Source organism: Dromaius novaehollandiae, chromosome 16 (genome assembly GCF_036370855.1).
Source record: "Dromaius novaehollandiae isolate bDroNov1 chromosome 16, bDroNov1.hap1, whole genome shotgun sequence".
Taxonomy (NCBI): Eukaryota; Metazoa; Chordata; class Aves; order Casuariiformes; family Dromaiidae; genus Dromaius; species Dromaius novaehollandiae.
Window position 1 is genome coordinate 5,310,714 of NC_088113.1, and position 24,205 is coordinate 5,334,918.

The 24,205-nt window shown below is 50.2% G+C and overlaps 2 protein-coding genes across 6 annotated transcripts in view; one reads left to right on the forward strand and one right to left on the reverse strand.

The window, feature by feature from the left end:
- SAMHD1 (SAM and HD domain containing deoxynucleoside triphosphate triphosphohydrolase 1) overlaps window positions 1-12,356 on the forward strand; it is a 30,052-nt gene extending 17,696 nt beyond the window's left edge. For 3 of the 4 annotated variants that reach the window (XM_064521362.1, XM_064521361.1, XM_026100103.2), the window contains 6 exons: window positions 69-184; window positions 3,250-3,389; window positions 6,163-6,258; window positions 7,557-7,661; window positions 7,983-8,120; window positions 10,190-12,356. In XM_064521362.1, coding sequence (XP_064377432.1) covers window positions 69-184; window positions 3,250-3,389; window positions 6,163-6,258; window positions 7,557-7,661; window positions 7,983-8,120; window positions 10,190-10,321 — 727 coding nt within the window. In that variant the 3' untranslated portion in view covers window positions 10,322-12,356. The other variant, XM_064521363.1, reaches the window with a different exon arrangement.
- A 38-nt stretch (window positions 12,357-12,394) lies between these two features.
- On the reverse strand, window positions 12,395-21,938 carry TLDC2 (TBC/LysM-associated domain containing 2). 2 transcript variants are annotated; one of them, XM_064521364.1, is made up of 6 exons: window positions 21,848-21,938; window positions 20,536-20,697; window positions 19,616-19,732; window positions 18,708-18,803; window positions 18,312-18,385; window positions 12,395-17,877 (listed from the first exon to the last, which is right to left on the reverse strand). In XM_064521364.1, the coding sequence occupies exons 1-6, from the start codon at window positions 21,878-21,880 to the stop codon at window positions 17,742-17,744; spliced, it is 618 nt and encodes a 205-aa protein (XP_064377434.1). In that variant the 5' UTR covers window positions 21,881-21,938; the 3' UTR covers window positions 12,395-17,741. The 2 variants fall into 2 exon arrangements, with proteins under 2 accessions (XP_064377434.1, XP_025955906.2); XM_026100121.2 differs by having other exon boundaries at window positions 19,616-19,768.
- Window positions 21,939-24,205: the final 2,267 nt, after the last annotated feature.

Genomic DNA, 24,205 nt, shown 5'->3' on the forward strand with positions numbered 1-24,205 from the left:
TTTTCTGACTCTTAATAAGATGCTTCAAAATGAAGCTTTCCTTAAGTGTTAATTTTATCTCAAAATAGGATTACAGAAGCCTTTCAAAAAGCAGACAAGTTTTTTAAAATAGAAGGCTCTAAAGGAACACCCTACAGAATTTCTACAGCCATGGAGGATATGGAAGCCTACACTAAGCTAACTGGTATGAGCTCTCAGTAATTTTTTTTATTTGAAGTAAAAGAACAGGAGTACCCATTAGAATGGGGAATGGTTTTTCCTGTTTGTACAGCTGCTGGTGTGTGAATCCTGGTCTATGACCAGGAGTGTAAAAGTACTGCTTTTATAAACAGATGGAGAGTCAGATCTTGACCTCTCTGTGCTCTGATACCTTATCTCCAATCTCTGTGCTCTGATATCTTGCTGGGAGACTAAAACCTTTCAGTTTAAATGGCTTTTATTTGAACATCTAGAGAGACGGAAGCAGCAGCTTATGATGTTCTGCATGCATTCAAATCCAGATTATTGCAAGAACTGCTGTCTGGAGGTCATACTTGTGCCCTGATTTTGTTGTACTTGTCACAGGTGGGATGTAAGTCAGCTCTGAGCGATACTGTCTAGCTACTTCAGATGGAGGAGTACTGTATGCTCACTGTAATGGGAAACTAACTCTCAGACAAGTTTCTAAGGGCTCTGATAGGGTCTGATTTGATTGGTGTTTTAAGACACTGCTACCCTGCTAGCAAATGCAACAGAAGGAAAACAGACTTTACGAACAACTTGGTTCACTGCATAAAATTCCTGCTTGCTCTGCCAAGAGCTCATCAGAATTGTTCCTGCAGAGCAGCAACCTGCTTAAAGACATGCAGGGATATCCAACGTGATTCCGTAGTGAAGCAAAAAAGAGCTGATACTCATTGTGATGGCTTCCTGGAAAAATACTCTGACTCTGTCGCCTACTTCTTGAGGTCCGGGTCAGCGTTGTGAGCAGGAAGCACTTAAATTACTGAATTCATGATAACTGGCATGAGTTGTGTTGTCTCCACTGTTGTGCAGTTCACCTGCTTCTCACTGCATCATATTTTGGTTTTGTCTCCCCCTCCTGCTCTTCATTTCGGAGCACACCAGAGTTCCTCTGTTCAGTGCTGTGACATCCCCTCACCACCTTCATGCAGCATGGGGGATGGAGGCCAGTGTGGGCATGGCAAGCCCTGCTCCACTGAAGGGGTTTTGGTGTGGGCTGAAGGGCAGAAGATGCTGCAGACCCTGCTGAAGGGTGCCCCCAGGGCCTGGCAGCCTGTGAGCTACAGCTACAAGGATTCCCAAGACATCTTTCTTGAGTGGCAAGGCAACTTTCCTGAGTTTCCATCATCAAGCCTTAGCTGGGCAATGGAGAGACTTGTGCATTTTTATCTTCGGCCTATGGACAAAGTGACAGAGGCCAAGGGCACTGCTGCAGAGGGCTCTGTGTCATGCTAAGGGCTTTCCATTTGCAGTCCTTTCTCATCAGCAACAGCCACATGCAGCCTGACCACAGACCTGCTGTGTCGAGCTGGTGAAGGGGCTGCGCAGAGTGCCGAGATGAGGAACTGCCTGCTGTTTGGCGCTGAATGAAGTGGGGACCCTTCTCTAATGCAGCCTGCCTCTACCCCTGGGGAAAAGTGCCTGCCTTGGAGTGGGAGTAGCTTTTGGGGAGCGTGAATTGCAGTGTTGGGCCATGGAAAGCCAGGCAGAAAGGCAAGAGTTCTTTGTGAGCTGGGATCTCGTTCTCTTTGGGCTGCCTGCTGTCTGCTCTGCCAGAGCAGCTGTGCTGGGCAAGTTACGGCCGGGGTCCTGCTGTAACTCCAGTATCTGGGAAAGCTGCTCAGGACAAGGAGACCAGGACTGTCCTCTGCCACATGCCTCTTGCAGCCTGCAACAGCAGAGAGCTGAACATCACTGCTGCTACGAGGTCTACTCTGTTCAACAAGGAGAGTTGGACTTTATAGTAAAACTGAAGGATGAGAAGAATATCCCAACTTCAGATGTGGCAGTGGCCCATGAGGGAAGAATATGTTTTCCTGTTCTTAAACTGAGATACTTCCTGCCCTGCTGCCAGTGGCTGCAACCTGAGGACTTCCGAGAGGACAGCAGGCTTGTTTAATGGTCCGTGATGAATGATTCTTCTGTGAGACTGTCCAACTGCCTTTTAGACCTGTGTAAACAATAAACCTCTGTGAGGTTTCTCAGCAGTGATTTCCCCAGCTTTCCTCTGTGTCGGATGAAAAAGTGCCTCTAGTTTTTGTATCTGCAGTCTCTTGATTCAGCAGTAAATCCTAGTTTTAGTGATAGATAAGACAGCAAATGATTCCTTGTTGCTGCCTTTGCACAATGTATCTGTTCATAAGCTTATTTCCCCTAGGTTTTCTCTTTCAATCTGAAGAGTCCTAGTCCATTGTTCCTTATGAGGTAATTTCATACTCTGATCAACCTTGTTGTCCATGAAAATAATCCTCTGTAAAGGTGTTCTGGTAAACCTGGATCACAGCGGTGCTTATGCAGTGGGTTGGGAGCTTCTTGAGGCAACTTGGCTATCCCAGGCAGCATGCTGTAGAACCATACTCGCTGTGCGCAGCAAAGTTGCACAGATGATTCGGGTGAGACGAATGCAGATGTACGCAGAGAGCGCACCTGCGTTGGCTGTGTGACACGTGAACAGAATCCTGACAGCAGCGGTTTCTTTAGGATAGCCAAAAATACCTTTCTGCACTGAAGCCACATCAAAAGAATTCTGTCTCTTGATGCTCATGTTGTTTGTGGGAACCACACTGCCTGCTTCACTGTCATGTGGGAACAGAACGGGGGACTTTGATTCCAGCATCCAAAGCTTGAGAAATTCTTGACGTTTAACAGAAGTATTTTTTTTCGTTCGTAAAATGTGGCACCCTTGGCCCTGAGCCCGTTAGTGCTGGGGATGTTCTGCTGAACAGAGATTGGCTAAATGAGAGCAGAAAGCAACCTCCAGTGAAATAATTAAACTTGTAAGGGTAAGAATTGAGTTAGTTTTTCAGTCAAAAACTGTTATAAATCTGTGACAACCAAGAATACATTCTAAGTGACTTTTCAGTTGTCACACTAGCATGTTGGGTCATTCTCTGAAAGTGAGTAATCTTCCTGAACCAGCTGTTTTTCTTGCTTACTTAACCCTTGTCCCTCTACATGCATTTTTGCTTTGTTTGCTGTGACACTGGAATTTCTCATATTTAACAAAAATCAATGCAACTTTGGCAGATAATATCTTCTTGGAGATTCTGCACTCAAGTTGTCCAGAACTGGCTGAGGCACGAGAAATTTTGCATAAAATAGAGCGGCGTGAATTATACAAGTTTTTAGGAGAGACTCAGCCTGAAAAAGGAAAGGAAATTGCAAAGGTAATCTCCGTTGCTGGAAGATTCAGAATTTCTTTTCTTTAAAAATGTTCTCTAAGTAGCTGACTGCATTTTTCTTTCTCTCTCTCTCTCTCTCTCTCTCTCTCTCTCTCTCTCTCTCTCTTTTTTTTTTTTTTGGCTTAACTGCCGTTTCAAAAATTGTGTTAAAAGCGCTCTCGCTGTCTTTAGCCAAGCCATTGAATATGTTTAAGAAAAATGGGAAGAGTATTTATATACAAACAGGCAGAATAATGGCAAGGGATGGAAATTCAGAAATAGATTGTTGCAGAAATATTTCCAGAAAAATCCTGTTTTCTGAAAAAAAAAAAGTACCAAGTTGCATAAAATGTTGTTATAGTCCAGGGATTGAGAAGACTACTATCTTCTCATACTCATTAAATTTTGAACAGAACGAGGAACATTTGGTGATGTTTTTGCTTTGACTCACAATTTGTGTACTTTCGTGACTGAGAACAAACATCAATCTGAATAATAATTTCTCAATTTTCGTGGTGTTAAATTCTATTCTTGGCATGAGCTTACGTACCTTTTTCAGTGTTTGCCTTTCAAAGTACTTATCAAAAATTGGTTTAACTGCTGTTGTATCTAACGTCTCATTTCAGAATGTCATATTAGAACTGATGTTGCTTTTGATGGTTTAGCTTTTCTGGTAGTGTACTATGAAAACGTGTTACGAAATCAACAGTTAACAACCTCTAAATTTCAGCTATGGTGCTGAAATTTTCCATGCTGAATTTCCCCAAGTGGCTGAAGATATTTGGAAAGTTTTAATAAAAATAATTCAGCTTTTTATTTTTAAAGAACAAGGCTGGAAAAGGACTATTAGATACTTTTATTTCTCTGTTCATCTTATCTTTTGAAGAGGGTTGGCTTGGGTTCGTTGTCTTAGCCAAAGGAGTGTTAAGAGATAATACAACTTTTTCTGTATTTAAAAAAAAAAGGAGTAAATATTGGGGAAGAAGGAAAAAATCTTCAGATAAATGCCAGCATAATGTGAAAAGGCTATACATTGATTGCAAAGTTTCTGTCCTTCTCAGGAGGAATTTAGGTCAGTCTACCAAACTAGGAAATGAGCAGGAATGTGAACTGCATAAGTTCCACCTTTAAACGGTTCCTTTTAGAAGCTTAATTACTGAAAAGGAAAATTTTCACTTGGAAAATTCAGCCCGAGACATTGAATCTTTGGGTATCCAGTGTGGTGGTGTTTTGAAAGAAAACTGCATCACTGCTGGTGCTATAGTAATTACATCCATCTGATGTTTTGCAGCTTCTGATGGTCAGGTGAGGAGGGGAGGGAAGGGAAGGGGATTCTTTCTTCTCTTCGTGCCTGAGATGTCTGTTGTAGGAGTGGTGGAGGCTTGACTTCCTCTGAAGCACTGGAGATGGGCAATGGTAGGCGGGATATAGCTGTGTCTGTGCTGCTGTTTGAGAGACTGCAAAGCCATTGTGTGTTGTGATCCCCAAACTGGCCAGAGCTTACAGTGAGCATCCCAAATAGCTAAAAAATCTTTAAATTCAAATCGAAGTTTCCAGTCAATGTGAACTGGAATAAGTAACTTAAGCAAGCAAACAAGAAAATGGAGAGTATTTGTAATGATATAGAATACAAATAAAAGAGCTTATCAATAGGCTGCCTGCCGCTAATTGTATCCTGGCAACAGCCTCCTGGCAATTCTTTCCTCTAGATTTGTACTCAGTCTAAACTTTTCCTTGGCTTCTTGAGTCAGGATAAACTGCACATACGCTTCAGCCTTGTGATGTGTGAGATTCCCTGCTCTTCTCAGCAGTCTCCCCGTCTGTGCTATGGACATATTTGCTGCTTGTTGAATTCTCCTCCTTCTGGATCACTCTCCTGGCTGCTCTGTGCTGCACTCAGACCTTTTTGTTATTGAGTTTGAGTTGCTGCCAGGAAATCTTCCTTGAGCAAATTTCATCTTGCCCAGAATGTAGCAGTCCTAGACAAAGGTAAATAGGCAACCTTCTCTCTCCTACCCAGCCAGAGCCTTTTAAAGACACCTTATATATTACCATAACAGCTACTCTCCATCACTCTTCTTATGCGTTGGATTAGCCTAGCCATAAGGAGGGAATATTCTCTTAGGTCTAGAAACAAGCCAACTCCTTGTGGATTTCCACCTTCTTCTCTTGAGGTGGGTCAAGCTCCCCTTCAAAGGTTGTCTAGGAGTTTGAGTTTTTTCTCTTTTTTTTCTAGTATGATATTACTGATCTTGTTTGTCCCTTTTGCTCTTTTATGTTTCAAAGTTTAGATTTGTTCATACTACAGGTATAAAAAATTTTTTATTAGGGTGAGACTCTGCAGCCCTTAGTTTAAAAAAAAAAAAATCAATAAAAATATTTAGTGTTAAGCTGTGGAGAACTTAGCTGCAAAACATGTTTGTGTCAGTAAATGTTTGCTTGAAGGTACTTTTTTCTGCTTTTGTGAAAACATCAACATCTTAGATAGTAGGGCAGACTTTCTTTCATTCCTTTCTTCCTATCATCAGGCATAAAACTCTTCCTCCAAAGGCTGACAGTATTGGGATCTCTTCAATTATATAACCTTGTTTTGTTTAGTTCTTAAAAATTGGTAGAAAACTTATGGTCATCTAAAGTATGAAAGGATTAAAACAGTCAAATGGCTTAAAAAAAGCCTGCTGAGCTATGAAGAAATGAAAACTTTGGCTGAGTGCCATGTTTTGTTGGCCAGGTCTGGACCCGATGGTGCATAAATATAATTTGAGTTGTCTCTTTTCAGGATGAATACGATGGCCTGTCAGAAGAAATTGCTAATTCCAAGCCTGAAAAGAATCCTCCACCTGTGGAGCCAAAGGCTGAAGATTTCATAGTTGATGTAAACATCTTTCCTTTCAGGGCGAGCTTAGAGTAAAAATTACTGTCACAGAAAGCTTTGTATGCCACAGTGAAAATGTGAAACACTTCAGCTTCAAAGTTTTTTAAAAAAAAAAAAAAAAAAAAAATTGCCTCATAACTTGAACAGTTACAGCAGCATGTTCAAAAGTTCAAAGCTCAAGGCTTTGAGAGCAATGAGCTTCCCGTTTGCGGTGTTTTGCCGTTGTGGGTCAGGGAGAGGGCATGGTGATGTGACTTTCCCACGGGTGTGCATTGCCTTGCACAGGTCAAAGGCTTCAGGCAGCTTCATAAGAGATTGTCCTTGGACAATCTATGTTCCCAGTGCCTGTGCAGAGTGTGTTCTCCTATGGCTGTCCTCTTTCTGAAAAGGAAAGAGAAAACCTTTGATTTTTAGCACAGAGGTGTTAAAGGCCACAATCTAGGAGCCACTACTGTGAGCATGTTTCTGAAGGCCAGTCAACTGTGGGCCTAAGTGGTAAGGTAATGGGCACAGTGACTTCCAAAATTCCGGTATTTCACAAACCCATTGGCAGTTATTCCCAGGTTTTTGTCTTGTGCATAAAGCATCTTGATGCCACAGCTCAGTATTTCCCCAGCAGTGGTGGGAAGGAGCCCATAACAGAGCAGAGGATTTGAGCATTGTGCAAGTATCTAATAGCTTAAACTCTTTTCTGAATTAATTCTGGGAAGAGATAATGAATGGCTTTGTACAGAGCACTTCACACATCACTTCTAAAGCTCTTGTATTGAAGAGTCACTTCAGGCTGGGTGAAATTATAGCAGTTCACATAGCTTTAAAGTAGGTAGCTGTACTTTACTTGTCTCACGTAAACCGAAGTCATGGGGAAGTGAGCTCTTCTCCCTGCTGACCGCACAACTGTTGGTTACCAACTGGATATAAATTATCTTGTCTTACCACCTCATGTTTAACATTTTAAGCTCTACTGCTGCCTCAATATATAGAAGGGTTCAGAAAGACTTAGGCTGGTCAGGGAACAGCATGTTCCCATTGCTTGAAATGGGAGTGTTTCAGAGTGCAGCTGGGAGCTAGTTGGTGCAAATGTGCGTGTCCACTTGGCAGTTTCAGGGAGAAATATGGTGGAAGAAAAGATTTAAAAATACCAATATCAGATTATTTTACTAAGTAAACATTTCTTAATTATGGTTTTATTTGGTTATTGTCATTTACAGAAATATAATGCATATCTTTGTATATTTATTGTACCAAAACTGAGGACGAACATTAACAAATGCCATTTTATTTGTTACGCATGCAAGGTTATCAACATGGATTATGGCATGAAAGAACAGAACCCCATTGATAATGTTCTCTTCTACTGCAAAGCTGATCCTACCAAGGCAGTGAAGATCAGTAGAGAACAGGTAGTCTTTATTTTCCTCAACTGGCTTCTGAAGGGCATCTTTTTTACAGTTGGTGATGTCAGCAATTACCTTTCTTTGTGGTAGTTCTTGTGGTAGTACTACTGATCTCTGGAGATGTGATGAGTGGGTGTTACATATAAACAGTGTTTAACTTGTATAGACTTGGGAGTCTTACAAAAATGCAATTCATTTGGGTAAAGCTCATGGCTTATAGTAGGATATTTCTTAGTGCTTTCAATTTGTATTTAGATGAAGAAATTGAAGTTCAGTGGACTCTAGATTCCATGATAGACTAAAGCTTATTTCTTTTTTATTGCAAAGGTCTCGAAGCTTTTACCTGAGACTTTTGAGGAGCAGGTCATTCGGGTTTATTGCAAAAATCAGGATCCAGATACTGTTTCAGCTGCAAAACAGTATTTTGTTCAGTGGTGTATAAGGAGGGATTTCACCAAACCACAGGTAACAAATTCATGCTATTTTTTTGTTCTCAGAGCTTTTCACCTTGGTCTCTAAACTTGCTATTTCATTAAATGTCTTGGGATTCAGGCCTTGTCTTTGTGGCAGAGCTGCTTCCCAATAACATACCTTCTGCTTTTATTGTGGCTCGCATGTAGGCATGCTTTGGTTTCACTGGAACAGTGATTTGATTTATATTGATTTAACTTAAATTATTTGAAAAGTCATGTTTTATAACAAAATTAGTGTCCACATAAAACTCACTAGTTCATTGATGCAGGTTGCCTCATACAAAGGCTTAAAACACCACAGAGATTAAAACATCTAAGGAAGAGGTCAGATGAGTTCTTCCTGTTGCTTTGCTGCTTTTCCTTCTGTGTTCACCAGCTGTCAAATTCCCTGCTCTTCCAGGAGATGTATTATCAGCCAACTGGGTCTGAGTTAGAGTGCAGAATCTCTGGAAAAACAAGATTGTAAGCGACTAATCAGTAGAATCTGAGTGCTTGGGAAGGCCTTGTCTGTTCTCTTTGTTTCCCCTTCTGGTCAAATCTCAGAACATACAAGTTACCAGCTGTGAGGAAGAGAGCATATTAGAGCTGATATGAAATTATTCCTTTTGCAGTGTGAGAGCTAGCCTGGCAAGTAAAACTGAAAGCCTAAAGTCCGTATGTCTTCCTTTGCGTTCCTCCTGCCAAAGGTGGTGAAGAAGCCTGTAAACCAGTGATGTGTGATACCGTATCTCCATCATGGCCCCCTTGCAGAAAGCTGGAGGCATTCATCTAGTAAAATTATTACGTGCTGATACTTTCAGTATATCCGTCATGGTAGGGAAGCAGTTATGGTGGTACCAAGTAAGCTTTTCCCACTAGAGAATGCTAACGGAGCCACTCTGCAACATGCATGAACTGTCAGATTTCTAAGCTTATGGTGGGTCTGCTGTTAGATTTCTCCCCTAATGGTTTGTTTTAACTTTTGTTTGTCTGATATTCATGCCATAAAAAGGAATAGCTTTCTTCAGTTCCATGTGCTTTTCCAATGTCCTGCTCTGTGTGGGATCACGTCTGAAAGTGGGGGGAATGTTTGTATTAAAGTCTTCAAGTTGCTTGACAAACACGGTGTGAACAGTTTGTTCTGTGAACCATGTATGTTTCCTTTCCACTGAGTATGTTAATATCCCTGACTTTGCATCTTATTTTCCAGAGACACCTGCAAGTCTCATTCAGAGAAAGAGCTACACCCTCTGAAATGAAAATCCAGTCAGTAGATTAGTGTTCTCATTTGACGGCCTACAGCTGTAGGCATGAGCAGTTTGTTTTAAGGCTCATTCTTACATAAATAGTTCTGGTGTCTGTCCTTTGAGAGCAGTTAATTTCAGAAGGGCTTTTTACAAATGGATCAAGTAATAGGCTTTCTCTGCTTGTAGCATCCATATGTCAGAGTGATTCTGTCCTACAGCCACAACCTACTAGTTCAGGGAGATATATCTTGCAGACTGTGGGACGTATTGCAGATTGTGGGACTTATGCAACCTGCCAGGGCAGTCCCATCAGCTTGTTTTCTGGGTTTGCAGTGCCTGAACATTAGATTAACCTATGTATCTGAGAATGATAAGCAGACCATACCAGTTTCTCTACCAATGTTAAATACCTTAAGACTGTGAAAGGCACAGCTGAGCACCTACCTCTAGCAGACTGCAGCAGTCTTGAACGAGACACTGGGAAATTCAGAGCATAAGCTTATGTTAATGTTTCTAGTTTGTATAGCAATGCCCAAAATGCAAGCCTGCTGATTTTCCTGGATTTGCTGGTAATAATTTAGGAAGAAGTGAACTGTGAGTGGTGAAGGCTTCTCAGATACGAGGCGGAAGGTTTTCCCCACCGGATATTACCACTGACTACAGTGGTTCCCATTTCTGAGAAGCACAGTCTTCAATAATCATTGATATGCTCTGCTTCTAGGACCTTGGATCTATTTTGTCTATTAAGTCTGACATTGAGCCTCTTTCCCCTCGCTTAGGATAGAAAGCAAAAGATAATGTATTATTGTTAATATTTTCTGACTTTTAATGATAGGATGGTGATGTGGTTGCCCCTCATCTAACTCCAATGAAAAAAAGCTGGAATAATACACAAGAAGATGAATGGGATGAATGCAGAACAGCTTCAGAATCCATTTGCAAGCAAAGGCTTCCTTTTGATAAGTAATACGTTTTCTTTTGCACTATTCAGTCTCCTTCTTCAGAAGATGGGTAGTCCTGAGTAGCAAATTACTTGAAAGCCAATTTGATGGACTGTAAAAAATGTACAGACCAATGCAGTAATGCATTTACAATACAGCATACGTACAGTTTGTTTTAATGTAGACACTTAAACTAAGTGCATGTTGAGAATGGACTTTTCAAAATGTAACAAATAGCCTGTTGCAGCAGAAAAACCTCAGTTCTCGTTTTTTTGAATGTATTGACACTTTGTAGCAAGAGAAACTTAAAAAAAAAAAAATTGAAATTCACCATAATTACAAGTGCTGAAGACATATTACTGCTTCTCCTGATACTGATCCATTCTTAAGGTAATTGTAATATTGCATGAACTGGTAGAAAATCTTCAGCTCAGTTCTTTGCAGTACCTGAGGAAGAAAGAAGTAAGTATGCTTCTTGAAATATAGTGAGATAATAGCACTTTGAAACAGCCATAGATGGCATCTTCAAGAACAATAAAATATACTTCCTTTAATAAAAATAATAAAAAAAAAAAGTTGGGGGCAGGGGAAGAGAGTTCTTTTTAATAACCAAAGATTACTTTTCTGGAATTCAAAAAGGTGATGATGCAGTCCTCTTGCTGTAAAAGTGACCATGCAATTTTATTGAAGTAACAATGCATTTCAGCAATGGCCTTTTATTGTTTTTATAGTGTATTTTTGATACATTAAATGTTATATTTTTACTACTACACTGAACAACGAAAACTACCCAAAACTTCCATTCTTTAGGCACTTGCGGGAAAGCAGAGCTACCTGAATGTGAGTCAAAGCATGTGGACATGTGCATAATTGTTAGCTTGGCTAATTAGTCCCAGAAGGATGCTGCACACAGCTCTGCTCCTCCTTGCAACCAAATGCACCTTGTATCTGCATTACACTGTACTAGGTAGACAGGCCCTTCGTGAATTCCTCCATTCTTGCATCCTTTCCCTGTTTTGTGACTTTGTGATTGCTGTTCCTGTGTGTGTGTGCTTTTTTTTCTTTTCCTTTTCTTTTCTTTTCCTCTCCCATGTAGAATTATAAGGGCTCTTACAGTTTGCCTTATTGGTGATACTAATGTGAGTGTTGCTAAGTGACCGTCCAGTTGAAAGAGTAAAGGAGGAAGACCTTTTCCTCTTACCTTTTACTCAGGTCTCAAATGTTCTTTTTAAAGGCTGCTTTCATTAAATAAAACCCAAATGCTTGAAAAAGCCCACCATCAAAACTAAAAATACCAAGCAAAATGTTCTGTAATGCTGAGAAGTTGGACTGAATTTTAGACTTTTATAACATCTCTTAAAAAAATCAAAAAACAAGTTAGCATTTGGTTTTGGCAGTCAAGCATTGTTAACTAGGTTAGTTTCTAAAAATGACACAGTGGGAAGTCATTATAAGAGAGAACTTCATAAATCTCTTCGTATCTTATTACACTTCCTTTGCCCTTTTATTGCAGCAACTCATAGCTATTAGGCAGAGGTAAAGAGAATGAGTATTCAACTACTTATTCAGATTTAATTTGATGAAATAACCAGAAATTGTTTTGCATTCTGCTGACTTCTTATGAACTTGTGCATAAGATGCTGTGCAGCCTCTGCTGTTCATATCTTTAATGGTGTTTCATACCTACAGGTGTACCATGTAACTTCTATTGCAAGGTATTGTGACCTCTTTAAAAGCTTAGAAAGAACTTTTTATTATGCTTCAACAAATATCATAGAATGAAGGCATTTATCTGCCTTATCTGCATGAAATCAAGTATTTACTTGTTCAGAACAATGTAGTTTTCTCATTGTTGCTTGGGTTTGTTTTGAAGCTGTTCTAAAAGGTGCACTTTATGTTTGGGAAAAGCTTTTTGTTTATGTTAACCATGTATTTCAGAAATTTGTACATAAATGTATCTGATGTTAACTTCTGAGAGCATTTCTTTTTCCCAAACATGTTAATCTGAGCCTCTCTGGACTGAAAATAAATGTATAAACAATGATTTTAATATTCTTTTAATGAATTGCAAGGTGTAAACTTTATTATTAAAAACAGTTGTCTTACTGGGTAGTTACAAATGTCTAACAACCAAATGTACTTCTAGAAGACAAATGCAGTTCTGTGGAGGTGCTGCTTGTGCCTCTACCAGATCTTCCAGCTCTTTGATATGGTTTCTTAATTTTCATTCACTCAAATACAGTGCAAATAGTAATTGAAAGGGAGCCCGTTCAGCTGAAAGATACCACAGTGTGTGTGTATGGGGGGGGGTCAGAGTCCCATGCTCTCTGACCAGGTTCTTTTAGATATTCTACACATGGAGAGCGTAATGTTTAATATCAAAATGTACTTATTTGAAGATATTTGAAGTTGCATGGCATTTTTGATTTAGCAGAGTGGTACAGCAACATACTGAAATCACAATACAAGTGTAAGTTACACTTAGCAAAATATAGCAATTGCAGTATACAGTTCAATTGCAATATACAGTTCAGTCACAATACAAGTGTGATCCCCGTTACCGGTCTCTATAATATATACCACATATGATGCTGGGTGTCCCCAGTCCCTGCGAAGGAATATGTGGGTTGAAACCAGCTCAAGCCCATTACTCATTTCAAAATTCTTTTGTTAGTTCAGTTTTTATACTCTGTTGGGCCGAGCCACGTATGCGCTTCCTCTCACTCTGGTCTGGCTAACTCAGGAGGACATTCACGCTCTTCTGATGAACTTGAGGGAGAAACATTTACACCGGCTGAGCCACTGACGTAGCTGTTTATCGAAAACAGAGGCCACCCTCCAGTCCCTTTTGTGTTGAGATAAAGTCAGCTTACTGTGCAATAGCTGTGGTCAGTCACATCCTGCATTATTATCCATCATAGTGGTCAGGTTGTCCAGCTATTGTGAAGGGGAAAAGAGGAAAGGTGTAGGTGAAATGACTGTCACCAGCATAACTATGACCGTCCTTATGCCAGCATTACTGGTAGAAATTGAAATCAGCCTGAAGTCATGGAAGATGTGCTGGAAACCTTGATGGAGTGGGGAGAGTTTGTGAGGCAGTGCTGTAAAGGCATGTAAAGAAGCATGGCCCATTGGGGCTCCCCAAGCTTTAGAGCTTTCTTGTAGCCTTTCTTCAGTGTGTTTTGTGATGGCCTTTATCCTTTTCAGCAGCCCACGCACTCTCTTGCTAGCTCTGTGCTGCGCTAGCTTTGCTCCAGCAGTGAGTTTGGTTGTTCAGCTGCAGGAATGCTGTTCACAGTAGGGAGAGATGAGGGTTTGGCTTTCCACTTGAGAATGAAATCTGAATTTGCATCTTGAAAGCTGCCTGGCTACCCTGATGGCATTAATCTCTTGGTAAAGATCCTGTTACAGTCCAATTTGTTCTCTTCTTTAGTGGCCTTTGACAGATGTTGTAGCATGCATCAGTACAGTGGGCATGCTGGCCCAACCTGTCACTGCAGGCAGTGATGGTGAAGAGAGAAATTACTGTTCTGAGCATGCTGAGTACCATGAAATGTGAAGTTAGCCAAGCAGGAGCCAATCTCTCAGCAATACATGTAGACACAGCCTAGGGACTTGCAGTATTTTTGATCAGATATTTGTGGTAGTGTCCTGCCATGGGAACTTTGGTGTTCTCTTGTGAAGCTATTTACATTTCCTCCCATCATTTGGGGACCTTGCCCTGATCAGGGAGATCACAACATTGCCACTCTGAGCTGCTAAACTGACATGACATTTTCAGCACCTCCCTTTGAGCCTACTCTTACCACAAGCCAAATGGAACTGATTTTGAAAGCAGTTTTGTTTTAGCGTGTTCAAAACTTTGTACAGTGAAAGATAGGGCAATTTCTCACCATGCCTCAGTAACCATCAATTTGCCCAGTGTGTTTTAGTACTATAGTGCATAGCATTCTCTTGACATTTTCCAGACAGCAGATACATGCACTGAGCCTGCATCGATTGCTGCTTCTGCCGCACTGGGATCACCCAGGCCAAGGAGAGCACATTTTCCTTGTGAACAGCAGTGGACTGCCAGAGATGCAATCGGCATGCTGGCAGGGTTACTGTAGGGCCAGTTCTGCCCAAGGACCTTGGCAATTTTAAATAGTTCTGGGCTCATTGTGTTTCAGTGGATGAGAGCTCTGCATTCTTTCAGTTTGTGCTTCAATAAAATCCTCCTGTGATTCCTCAGTGCCAGACACAGTGATTTCTTGCTGCTGCCCAAGCAAGCACTGAAGGTCATGCGTTAGCTGCAGTTTTGTATGGAGGTGGTGGTCTGGCAGGGTCCCGTTGCTGTTCATGATGCTTTTCCTCAGGGCAGCAGCAGACCTGGGCCTTGCTCCTGTGCCTCCTGGGGCTCTATCCACAACTATCTCCATGGCTGTGAAAAGAAGAGCTGGACAGGGCTGATCTACCTTTGTATCAGGGAACCCATGCTGTGTATCAGGAGAAAAGCATTTGTGGGCTCTCATTAAGTCGGTGATGCCTCTGAGCTGGCCGTGCTGTGTGCTTCCAGTTAATCTTGTGGGGTATTTTAATGGAGTAGGAATCGCACCTGAACTGGACTCTGCGAGGAGGATGAACGGGCACAGCGTGGTACAACTCTGCTCCCCGATGGAGGTGGTGCTGTGTTCTAGCCTGGTTTTGGTGGGTGATGTTAGATGCCAAAAGTGCACGGTAGGCTGGCCACCGCTGAATGGCTGAGCATGGATCAGTGTCTCCTGGCATGTGCTGCTGAGTGTCCAGGAGCCCCATGTGAGAAAACACCCACCATCTCCTTCCATGGCCCAGCCGCCTAGTGATGCTAGTGTTGGATGCCATGTGCAAGGCTGTTTGTGGCTGGGAAATCAAAGCACACCGAGTGGTTTGAGCGTGAGAGAGAGAGCATCTTTTGGTTGGAGAGTGAGCAAGGGGGAAGAAGGAGGGAAGGGGTCAGCTCCTCTAATGGAGGGTAGCCACTGGCACAGCCTGGCTGGGACTGTTCACGTTATTAATAAATGGCTTTGGAAAAGGAGTGAGTAGCAAAGCGCTGTGAAGAAAGAGAGGAGCATCTCAGAGGAGGCATGGAAGACTGAGTGGGCAGTGAAATGGCTGGTGAAATTCAATGCAGAAATATATAAAGTAGTGCAATCTGGGGAATGGGTGGGATCAAAGTTTCACACATAAAATTACGCAGTTAGGGTCACAGTTGACCACATGTGAGCTTGTGGAGTAGTAGCAAATGCTTCAGCTCAGTGCCCAGCCACACTCTCAAAAAAAGCAAGTTACGTGTCAGGAATTACAAGGAAGGTGTGAGAGGCCAAACCAGGAACACCATTGTCCTGCCATGGAAACCCTGGGTCACCCCTGCCTTGAATGCCGTGTGCGGGGCTGCTCCCTCTGCTCAGAAAGAAGACAGCAGAGCTGAGGAAGTTCAGAGGAGGACAACAAGGAAGCTTGAAGGCTGGTGTGGCTTCCAGAAAGCAACAACTGGCGATCTTCAACCTGGGAAAGGTCATGGATCTACAGAGACACTGGTGGGAGGGGACCTATGGAGAGCCAGCCCAACCAGGTCGGGTTGTCTAGCAAAGCCTGGACATCTCCAGGGATGGAGCCCTTGTCCTCTGAAGGTGATCTGAGGGATAGAAAGAGTCTGTGACTCCAATGTAGAGGGAGAGGATGGGCACCAAATGATAATTCATTCTTTGGCTTGAGCAGCAAAAGCTTTGGCCTCCTCATGCCAGAGCCAGGCCCTGAACTTGGTCATTTTCAGAGTAGCAAGTTGTTTGGAATTTGTATTTTCTTTCCTTTGATTTATCCAATAGCTGCTTTGCTCACTGGTTCTCAATTTTATACAGGATGGTTTTCACTCCTTTTTCCAGCCTGCCAGGAGCAGCACACACTGTGCCAGGGCTCCCTCAGGCCTGGCCCTACAGAGCTTCCTGTGGCTGCCTTGCCATGCTGCCAGCCTGCAGACAGGTAGGATATGGTATGGCCAGGGTGGTTACAGCTTGGCCAGGCAGTCTTGGTGACCAGCACAGCCTGCTCTGTGCTGTTAAGGGTGAGTGAGAAAAGACAGTGCTGCACAGTGGTCTCCTCTTGCTGCTTTGATTCCACCTGGAGCGGGGGGAGTGACTGGGACAACTTCTGGGGCCACGGCTGGGGAGCCAAAACTTGTACCACCTTGGTACCCTTGCTGTGATTGTGCAGGTGTGGATAGACTGCAGGCATAGAAGGAGCAAGTCCTGTGCCAGGGTGCAGTGATGCCATGGGACTGCAACAGCAGAGATGAAATGGTGAGAGTCCAAGGTCTGCAGGGACAGCAGGGCAGAGTCCCAGGCTGGAGGGCTGGGGTGCCCCGAGGGTGCTGAGCATCCCCACAGGAGCTAGTCATGTCTGGAGTGGGGGAGATGGCTGGCTTTATCACCTGGCGCGGTGATCAGAACAGCTCCTGCTTGGCAGAAGGGCCAGGAGGACTCAATGGGAAGAGGGTTCTGAGATCAGGAAGGGTTTGCACCCACTCTGCGAGAGCATGGACCCATGAGTGGGACCCCACACAGTGAGATAGAGTTGGGTGCTTTTCCTTTGCTCCCGCTGCAAAGGGGGTTGCAGCACCAGAAACAGTGCTGAGATACTAGCCCTTGGTCTTTTGCTGTCTGGTGCTGGGACCAGGGTTTGGATGCGTGTCCCTCCAGCTGGGAAACAGGACGGCAGCAGTTGACTCTCCGCCTGCTTGGGGCTACTTTCTTGGAAAAAGCTTCTCGGGGCTATTAGTTGTTTACACAGCAGAGACGAGCCTGGGAGAGCAGTCTGCCCAGCTCTGGCTGTTTATTGATGGGTTGTCACCTTAGCACCCTCCAGCCACGTGGGTGCCTTCCCCTGCGCAGCACGGTGTGCAGGAGGTTCTCGGCATGCGGCTCCTGTGGGTGCCCTGCCAAAGGCAGGCTGCTGTTGAATTTTCCCGCTGCTTTCTTCAAACGCTGCCATCCAGGAATCCCAGAGATACAACAGCGGTTGGAGCTGCCTGGTCCCGCAACACGCGCCCCCCCTGCCCGGACACAGAGGAGCCTCTCTGTCTTCCCTGCCAGGCAGAGTGGTCCAACGCTGCTGGGGAAGGCTGGTGCTGCAGGGAGCCCTGGCATGGAAGCAGCAGCACTGCAGGGGCCAAGGTCCCGCTGGGCCATGTCCCCGTTGCGCTGCCCCCAGCCAGCCATGGGGCTGTGAGCACAGAGCCCAAGAGAAGGGGACAAACACCAGCTTGTGGGGACAGGGTGCAGGGAGGCAGAGGTAAGGCAGTTCAGCTGGTGCTGGCCTTCCCCTGAGCGCTCTCCCGGAAGGCTCCGAGGGCGCTGGAGCAGGAGCCGCGTGGGACACATCCAGTTCGAAAGCATCCCCTTATAGCTTGGTCCTGGACACAGGCAGCTGGGGTCAGGCCGGGCCCCAAGCTTCCAGGGCCTGAATGCAGAATTCCTCCCGTGGGGAGAGGGGCTCATTGTTGAAGGTCTCGCAGGGATGGCTCCCCCCGTGGTACAGATCTCCATCCAGCCACAGCCCAAATTTACCACTGGAAAGATGCAACCAGCACGGTAAGCTGAAGGCTCTTCTGCCCCCTCCTGCAGCTCTGCACGCGTCAGGGCTGCCGGGCAGGGAGCTAACGGGTGCTCCGGCCCCGGCACGCTGCAGCCTGGCCGCAAGGAGCCCCAGCAGAGCTAAGCCTGGGAGCTGGCACTGGTTGAGCACCTCCAGAACCACCTCCCGTGGGACCAGCCTCCCTGGGATACCATCCTGCTCTGCGGCCCATGGACGCAGCAGCCAAGGGCTGGCCGTGCCTGGCGGCAGCGGGTCCCCAGGCTCGCAGGCAAGCGTGCTGGGCACTGGTTGTGCCTGGACGATGGCCCCGGCTGCTCCCCACGAGCTGGATGGCGGAGGTCGCGGCTGGGGAGGAGCCCGTAGCCAGGTGAAGCCTCCAGCGCGGCCCCGGGAAAGGCGTGCTCCTACCTGCCGCCGCCGATCATCAGCAGGTCCATGTCTCCTTTCATGAAGAAGCTGTTCCTGCCCGTCCATGGGAACACCTGCAAGGGGGGGGGGGGGCGGCAGTCAGCCCAGCACCCACGAGCTGGGACGCCCGACCCTCCGACCCTGCCCCGGCGAGCAGGGGGCGGCTGAGCTTCGCGCCGCGCTGTCCCGACTGACCGAGAGGGAATCGCGAGGCCTGGTGGGCGCCGCGCTGCCATGGCCTGGCCCGAGCAATGCGGCCGCTCCGCGGCGAGCGCTTGCCCCGGACGCCGAGCCCTGCTGTCCCTCCCCAGGGCCCCGAGCACCTCCCCGCACGGGCCGGGCCTCGGGGCATCGCCAGCCCCACGGGGTGCCCCCTCGGGCGTGAGCCACCCCCACCTTGAGCTCCGGGGAGAAGGAGAAGAGAAACGTTTCCCCGGTGCCGTAAAAGCGGTTGCTCACGCGAATGGTGGAGGCGCAGAAGGCACCGAAAGCCTGGAAGGGAAGGAGAGGGGAGACAGTTACGGCTGAGCTGGGGGGGCTGCGCCGGAGGGCAGTGCCGCCGTGCAGAGGCACCTCGGCCGGCCGGAGACGCGGCCCGTGGGCCCCTCGTGGAGCGCGCAGCGGGCCGACGTGCGGTCCTGCCCCGCGAGGCGACAGCCCCAGGCGGCAGGGCTGCTGCCGGCATCCTGCTCCTCAACGCAGCGCCGGAGGGACCCCCGCTGCGGACGCCGGGGCCAGTTTGGGCTCCCCGGTACCAGGCAGACCCCAACACGCTGGCGTGAGTCCGGCAGAGGCCGCGGAGCACGGACATGGGAGGAGAGGCCGGGAGAGCTGGGTCAGCTCAGCCTGCAGAAAGCCCTCCTGCTTTCTGAGGGCCTGGGGTGTGGGGCTGGGCCCCCCCAGGTACCCGCGCAGGAGCTGGCCTGGTGCAGGGGGCTCTGCCCTTCCCCTCATCCCGAGGCCATGGTGGCCCGTGGCAGCAGGCTGCCGGCAGCCCCCGGCCCACGCAGCGCACCCAGGACCGCCGGCGGGGTGTTAGCTGTGCTCTGGGCCTCGCCGCCCTCCATCGCACTGGGCGCTGGGGGAAGCGGCACCGGGGGGGACCAGCGGCTGCTTGCTGAGGCCGGCGGCGGCCGCCCAGCCCCTGTGTGCCGAGGGAAGCCCTCGGGCGAGGAAGCCAGCGCAGAGCCTGGAGGGCCTCGGCCCGCTGCCCCCCATGGCGTTTCGGGGCTTGCTGCAGCACGGGGAGGGCTGGCGTCACGCGTGGCGGGGTTTGGACCCGGGAGAGGAGGCCCCGGCCGTACCTGCGCCTCAGTGTCTCTGACGAGCAGCAGCACAGGGGAGCTCAGGTGGTTCATGCTGCGGTACATGGTCTTCAGGCTGAACCCGTCCCTCGTGGTGCAGTACAGCAGGCTCCACGGCTGCTGGGTCAGCCGGAGGGGCAGGTGGGGCACCAGCTGGGCCAGACCGCGGTCAGCGAGGACCAGGCAGGCTGCTTCCCCGCCCTGGCCTGCCCAGCAGGACCTGTCCCGCAGCAGCCCCAGGCCTCTTCCTAGCTCTTTTCCTCCTGAGTTGATCCCCCAGCTGCCTGCAGGGAGCCGAGGACGTGGGGCATGGCCCCCCGCTCAGCCCTGGGCTCTGTTCCCCTGAAGGGGATGGGGGGGGGGGCAGCCATTCTCTGCCCGCACTGGGGCAGCACCAGGACGGTGATGTGGTGGGAGCTCCTGGCACCCCCAGAAGCCTCCAAGCATCCTCCCCCCCCCCCCCCCCCCGCCCCGAGCACCTTCATCCCCTGAGCATCCTCTAGAGAGGCTCCCCTGAGCCTCCCCCTCATTTTTCTACCCTCTGGGCACCTCCAGGGCTGTCACCCAAATGCTCCCATCAGGGGGGTCCTTGGGAAGCCCCAGCCTGGCCATGGCAGGTCCCTCTGTCCCAAGGGCCCATGCAGGTGAGCTGGTACTGGGGTACTGTGCTGGGCACCCGTATGGGACTCTGCCCCAGGCCAGGCTCCTCTTCTCCCATGGTGGTGGGCCTCACTGTGCCTTCCCAAGGGATGTGGGCCACTGGCTGGGCCTGGGCCTCGCAGCTGGGGGATAGCTAGTCCCGGGGACAGGCTGGGCATTCCTGGCATGACATAGGCCATGCTGCCACGGTGCCAGGGAGCTGAGCGTGATGGTGGGGCACCCAGAGCTGGGGTCCCTGTGCTGGCAGGATGGTCCCTCACCTCCTGGATCTCCTTGTCCTGCAAGATGCTGCTGGGCCCACTCAGCTGCAGCTTGCAGGGCTCCTCTGGGGGCGAAGGCGCCCCGGGCGCATCTTCCCCGCCTGGCTGCCCCTCGTCGGCTGGCTCAGCACATCCCACGGGCAGGTCCTCATCCAGATCCACCTGGGGGGCAGACGGGAGGTGAGGATCCCCCCCCACCCCGAGCCCAGCATCCTTGCCACCAAGGGAGCAGGGTCATCCTTGAACCTGGCCCCGTGCTGGGTCTCCCCACCTTGCATGGGGGACAGAGGCCAGACGGAAGGCTCACAAGCCTCCCCAGCCCTGGGCACTCCTTGGCACAGCCTCCAGCCCAGCTTCGCGCTGTGCTGTGCTCCTGGCCCCTTGCTGCATGCAAAGTGCAAGGGTGCTGAGCCAGCCAGGGAGGAGGGAGCTTCTGCAGTCTCAGCCCTGCAACCCTCACCTGGGGGGCTTGGCAGGCTCGAACCTCTGCTGAGCACTTCCCCGCAGGGAGGGAGGGGGCTGGCCTGTCCCTTTGCCCACTGGCAGAGCACAGAGGGGGACAGCGATGGCTCGGATAGGTGGCAGCAGCTCATGGCACCGGTATCACCTGGCCAGGAGTGGCAGCTGTCCCCGTGCCCCAGCCTGGGCTGCTGCCTGGCCCCGGCCGCATGAGGCCTCGCAGACCTGCCGCGGGCCACGCGGGTTCCCGGGCTGATGCTGCCCCAAGGGGTTCTGGCAGGTCCGGGGCTCCCTGTAACCGCGGGGCCGCGTGGGGCAGCTCAGCTCGCTGGGGTGTCTGGCACCCCGTGCTGGAGGGAGGGAGGGCGGCGAGGCAGGGCCGGACGGGGTCCCCCAAGGGGTGGGGGTTCCTGAGGACGGTGCGGGGCTGGGCTCCACAGGCCGGGTCTCTCCCGGGCGCAGTGTGACAGCCCGGCCTCGCTAGGCTCGTCCACCCTTCCCTGCCTGCTGGTGGCAGGGCACGGGCGCAAAATGCCCTACGGACCCAGAGAGGGGAAGAGGCACCAAGCAACGCCAGCTCCAGAAGGGCAGGTGACCTGCGGGCCCTGTGCTGGCTAAACCCCCCCGGCACCGGACGGGCGGCAGAACCTGCCCCATCTCGCCCCTCGCCGGCCCCCTGGCCAGACGGCCGCGTGCTGGCTGGCTGCCCGCCACGGCCGCTTCCTCTGCCTCCCTCCTCTCCCGCGGTCCCAGCGCGAGGACCTTTCCTGCCCCAGGAGCGGGAAGTCCTGGCTGCTCCCATGCAAGGGCTGGCTCCAGAGGCAACGCGCGGCTGCTGGGGCTCTGGACGTACCAGGAGGTGGTAGCAGGCACGGAGACCTTTCATCGAAGGTGGGTGGGTGCTTCTGGCGGTGCCCAGAGCCAGGCTGCCCGGGACAGGTGAGCGGGGCTGGCACTTCAAGCAGACCGACAACGCCCTGGTGTTAATGTTTGTCCAGGGCCCCTCCCCAGCGCCTCGGCCTTCCCCACGCACAGCCCTGTGACGCAGCGTGGTGTGACTGCCTTCCCGGCTGTCGCAGGGCCTTGCTGGCTTCCCCTCGCTCCAGCGGCGAGGGCGAGTGGAGGCTGGGCTGCCCCCGATGCTGGGCTGGTCCAAGGATGGGCTGGCCCAAGGATGGGCTGCCCTGAGGATGGGCTGGCCCAAGGATGGGCTGCCCTGAGGATGGGCTACCCCAAGGATGGGCTGCTCCAAGGATGGGCTGCCCTGAGGCCGGGCTGCCCTGAGGCCGGGCTGCCCTGAGGTTGGGCTGCCCTGAGGATGGGCTGCCCCGAGGATGGGCTGGCCCAAGGATGGGCTGGCCCAAGGATGGGCTGCCTCAAGGATGGGCTGCCCCAAGGATGGGCTGCCCCAAGGATGGGCTGCCCCAAGGATGGGCTGCCCTGAGGCCAGCCTGCCCTGAGGTTGGGCTGCCCTGAGACCAGGCTGCCCCAAGGACCATTTTGTCCTCGTGGCAGAGGCCGGGGGGGGGGGGGGGGGGCATCTGACCAGGGCGGGGGAGGGGGGCGTTTGCTGAGGAGAGATGTGCCAGCTTGCAAACAGGGGTGCACATTCATGGCGGGCTTGGAAAGTCTCTGTGTGCCCAGTGCTGCTGATGGGCCAGCCCAGAGAGTGCCTGGCCCCAGTGCCCCGTGCCTCCCGGCCCATCTCGTGCCATGCTGCCCTGGCACACGCTGGGGTGCAATGGGGAACGATCCTTGTGCCTCATCGCCTCTCCATGCTCTATTTGCTATCTGGGAAAGACACAGTGCCACAGTCCACGAGACCCTCCAGCGACCACCAGGCCACAGAGCCATGAGCTCAGCCCCTCTACGGCCGCTTCTTTTGGAGGAAAAGATGACCCAGACAGCACTGGTCCCAGCATCTCCCCCACCTCTTGCTCCAAGATGGCCCTTTCTGGACCCCTGTAGACCCCTTGCTACACTTGTGAGCTGACCACAGGGATGTGGGTGTTTATTCCCTGCCGAGGGGATCCTTGTAGCCTCCATGGGTCCCGCTACCTGCCTGGGCTGCCTGGAGCTCACCCCTCCCCAGGGCTGCCCACTGCCCCGCTCGCCGCAGCCCCACGGCAGCTCCCTGCCCCTCAAAGAGGAAAGCCTGGGGCAGCCCCTACCCACGTGCCCCAGCCCCTGCTCTGCACCCATCCTCGCGGCCCCAGCACGTGGTGGGGTTGGCATGATGCTTCATGCCTGGGCATTTACATGTCCCCCTGCAGAGCCAGGCTGGGGGGGTCCCACACAGTGCCGCGCGCGGGTGCCTGCCGTGGTGGGTCAGCCGGGAGCGGGTGGGCAGGCACCTCTCGGCGGCGGCAGCATCACGAGCGGCTCTGGCGCGTTGCGTGCGGCCGGTGGCTGTCACCTCCTCCATGCGCCCTTGCTGGCACCTGGCCCAGGCTGGGCTCTTGAGCCACCGAGCCCATCGCTAAGCAGGGAACACCACTGGCAAGCCCCCAGGGCTGTTGTTTTGGTATCAACAGGTGGGTCATGCTCGCTGTTGCTGTTTGCAACATGACTGTTGCAATAGTTGTGTCAGCTGTCAACATCTTGCCCTGAAAAGGCAGCAAGTCTTTGCTTGGCTGAAGCAGGCAGCTCTGGGGTCAGGGCACACGGCTGAGCTGGGGAGCCATGGGGGGGATGGCACTGTCCTTGTCCTCCTCTTCTGCCAGGAGGCTCCAGAGCACGTGTGTCGGTGTGTGCATGTCCCTGTGTGTCCACGGAGCCACTCACCATGGAGCTGACGTATGTAACTCCTGTTCATACCTGCTACGGCCCCCACCTCCAGCACCTCTGTGGGGCTGGGGAATGGGGGGGGGGTGTGGTGCCTTGTGCTGGGAGCGCGCGGGAGCGGCTCGTCAGCTGCACGGAGCGCCCCTGGCCCATGCCTCCTGCTGCTGGCTGGCCCCGGGAGAGGGCTGTGGGGACGTCACAGGCTGTGCAAGACAGCAGGAGAAACTCCGGGGCTGGGGCATCCCTCTGCCATGAGCACAGCCAGAGAAGCTGCGCTGAAGCAGCCTGACACTTGGTCCCACCAGCCACCGCGAGCGCAGCCACGGCAAGGCTCCAGGGTTTCTCACCTTCCTCCAAAGGAGCACTGTGGCTGTTGCAAAGTTGATGCCCCGAAATAGGAAGCACCAGAGAGGAGCTTGGCAGCCCA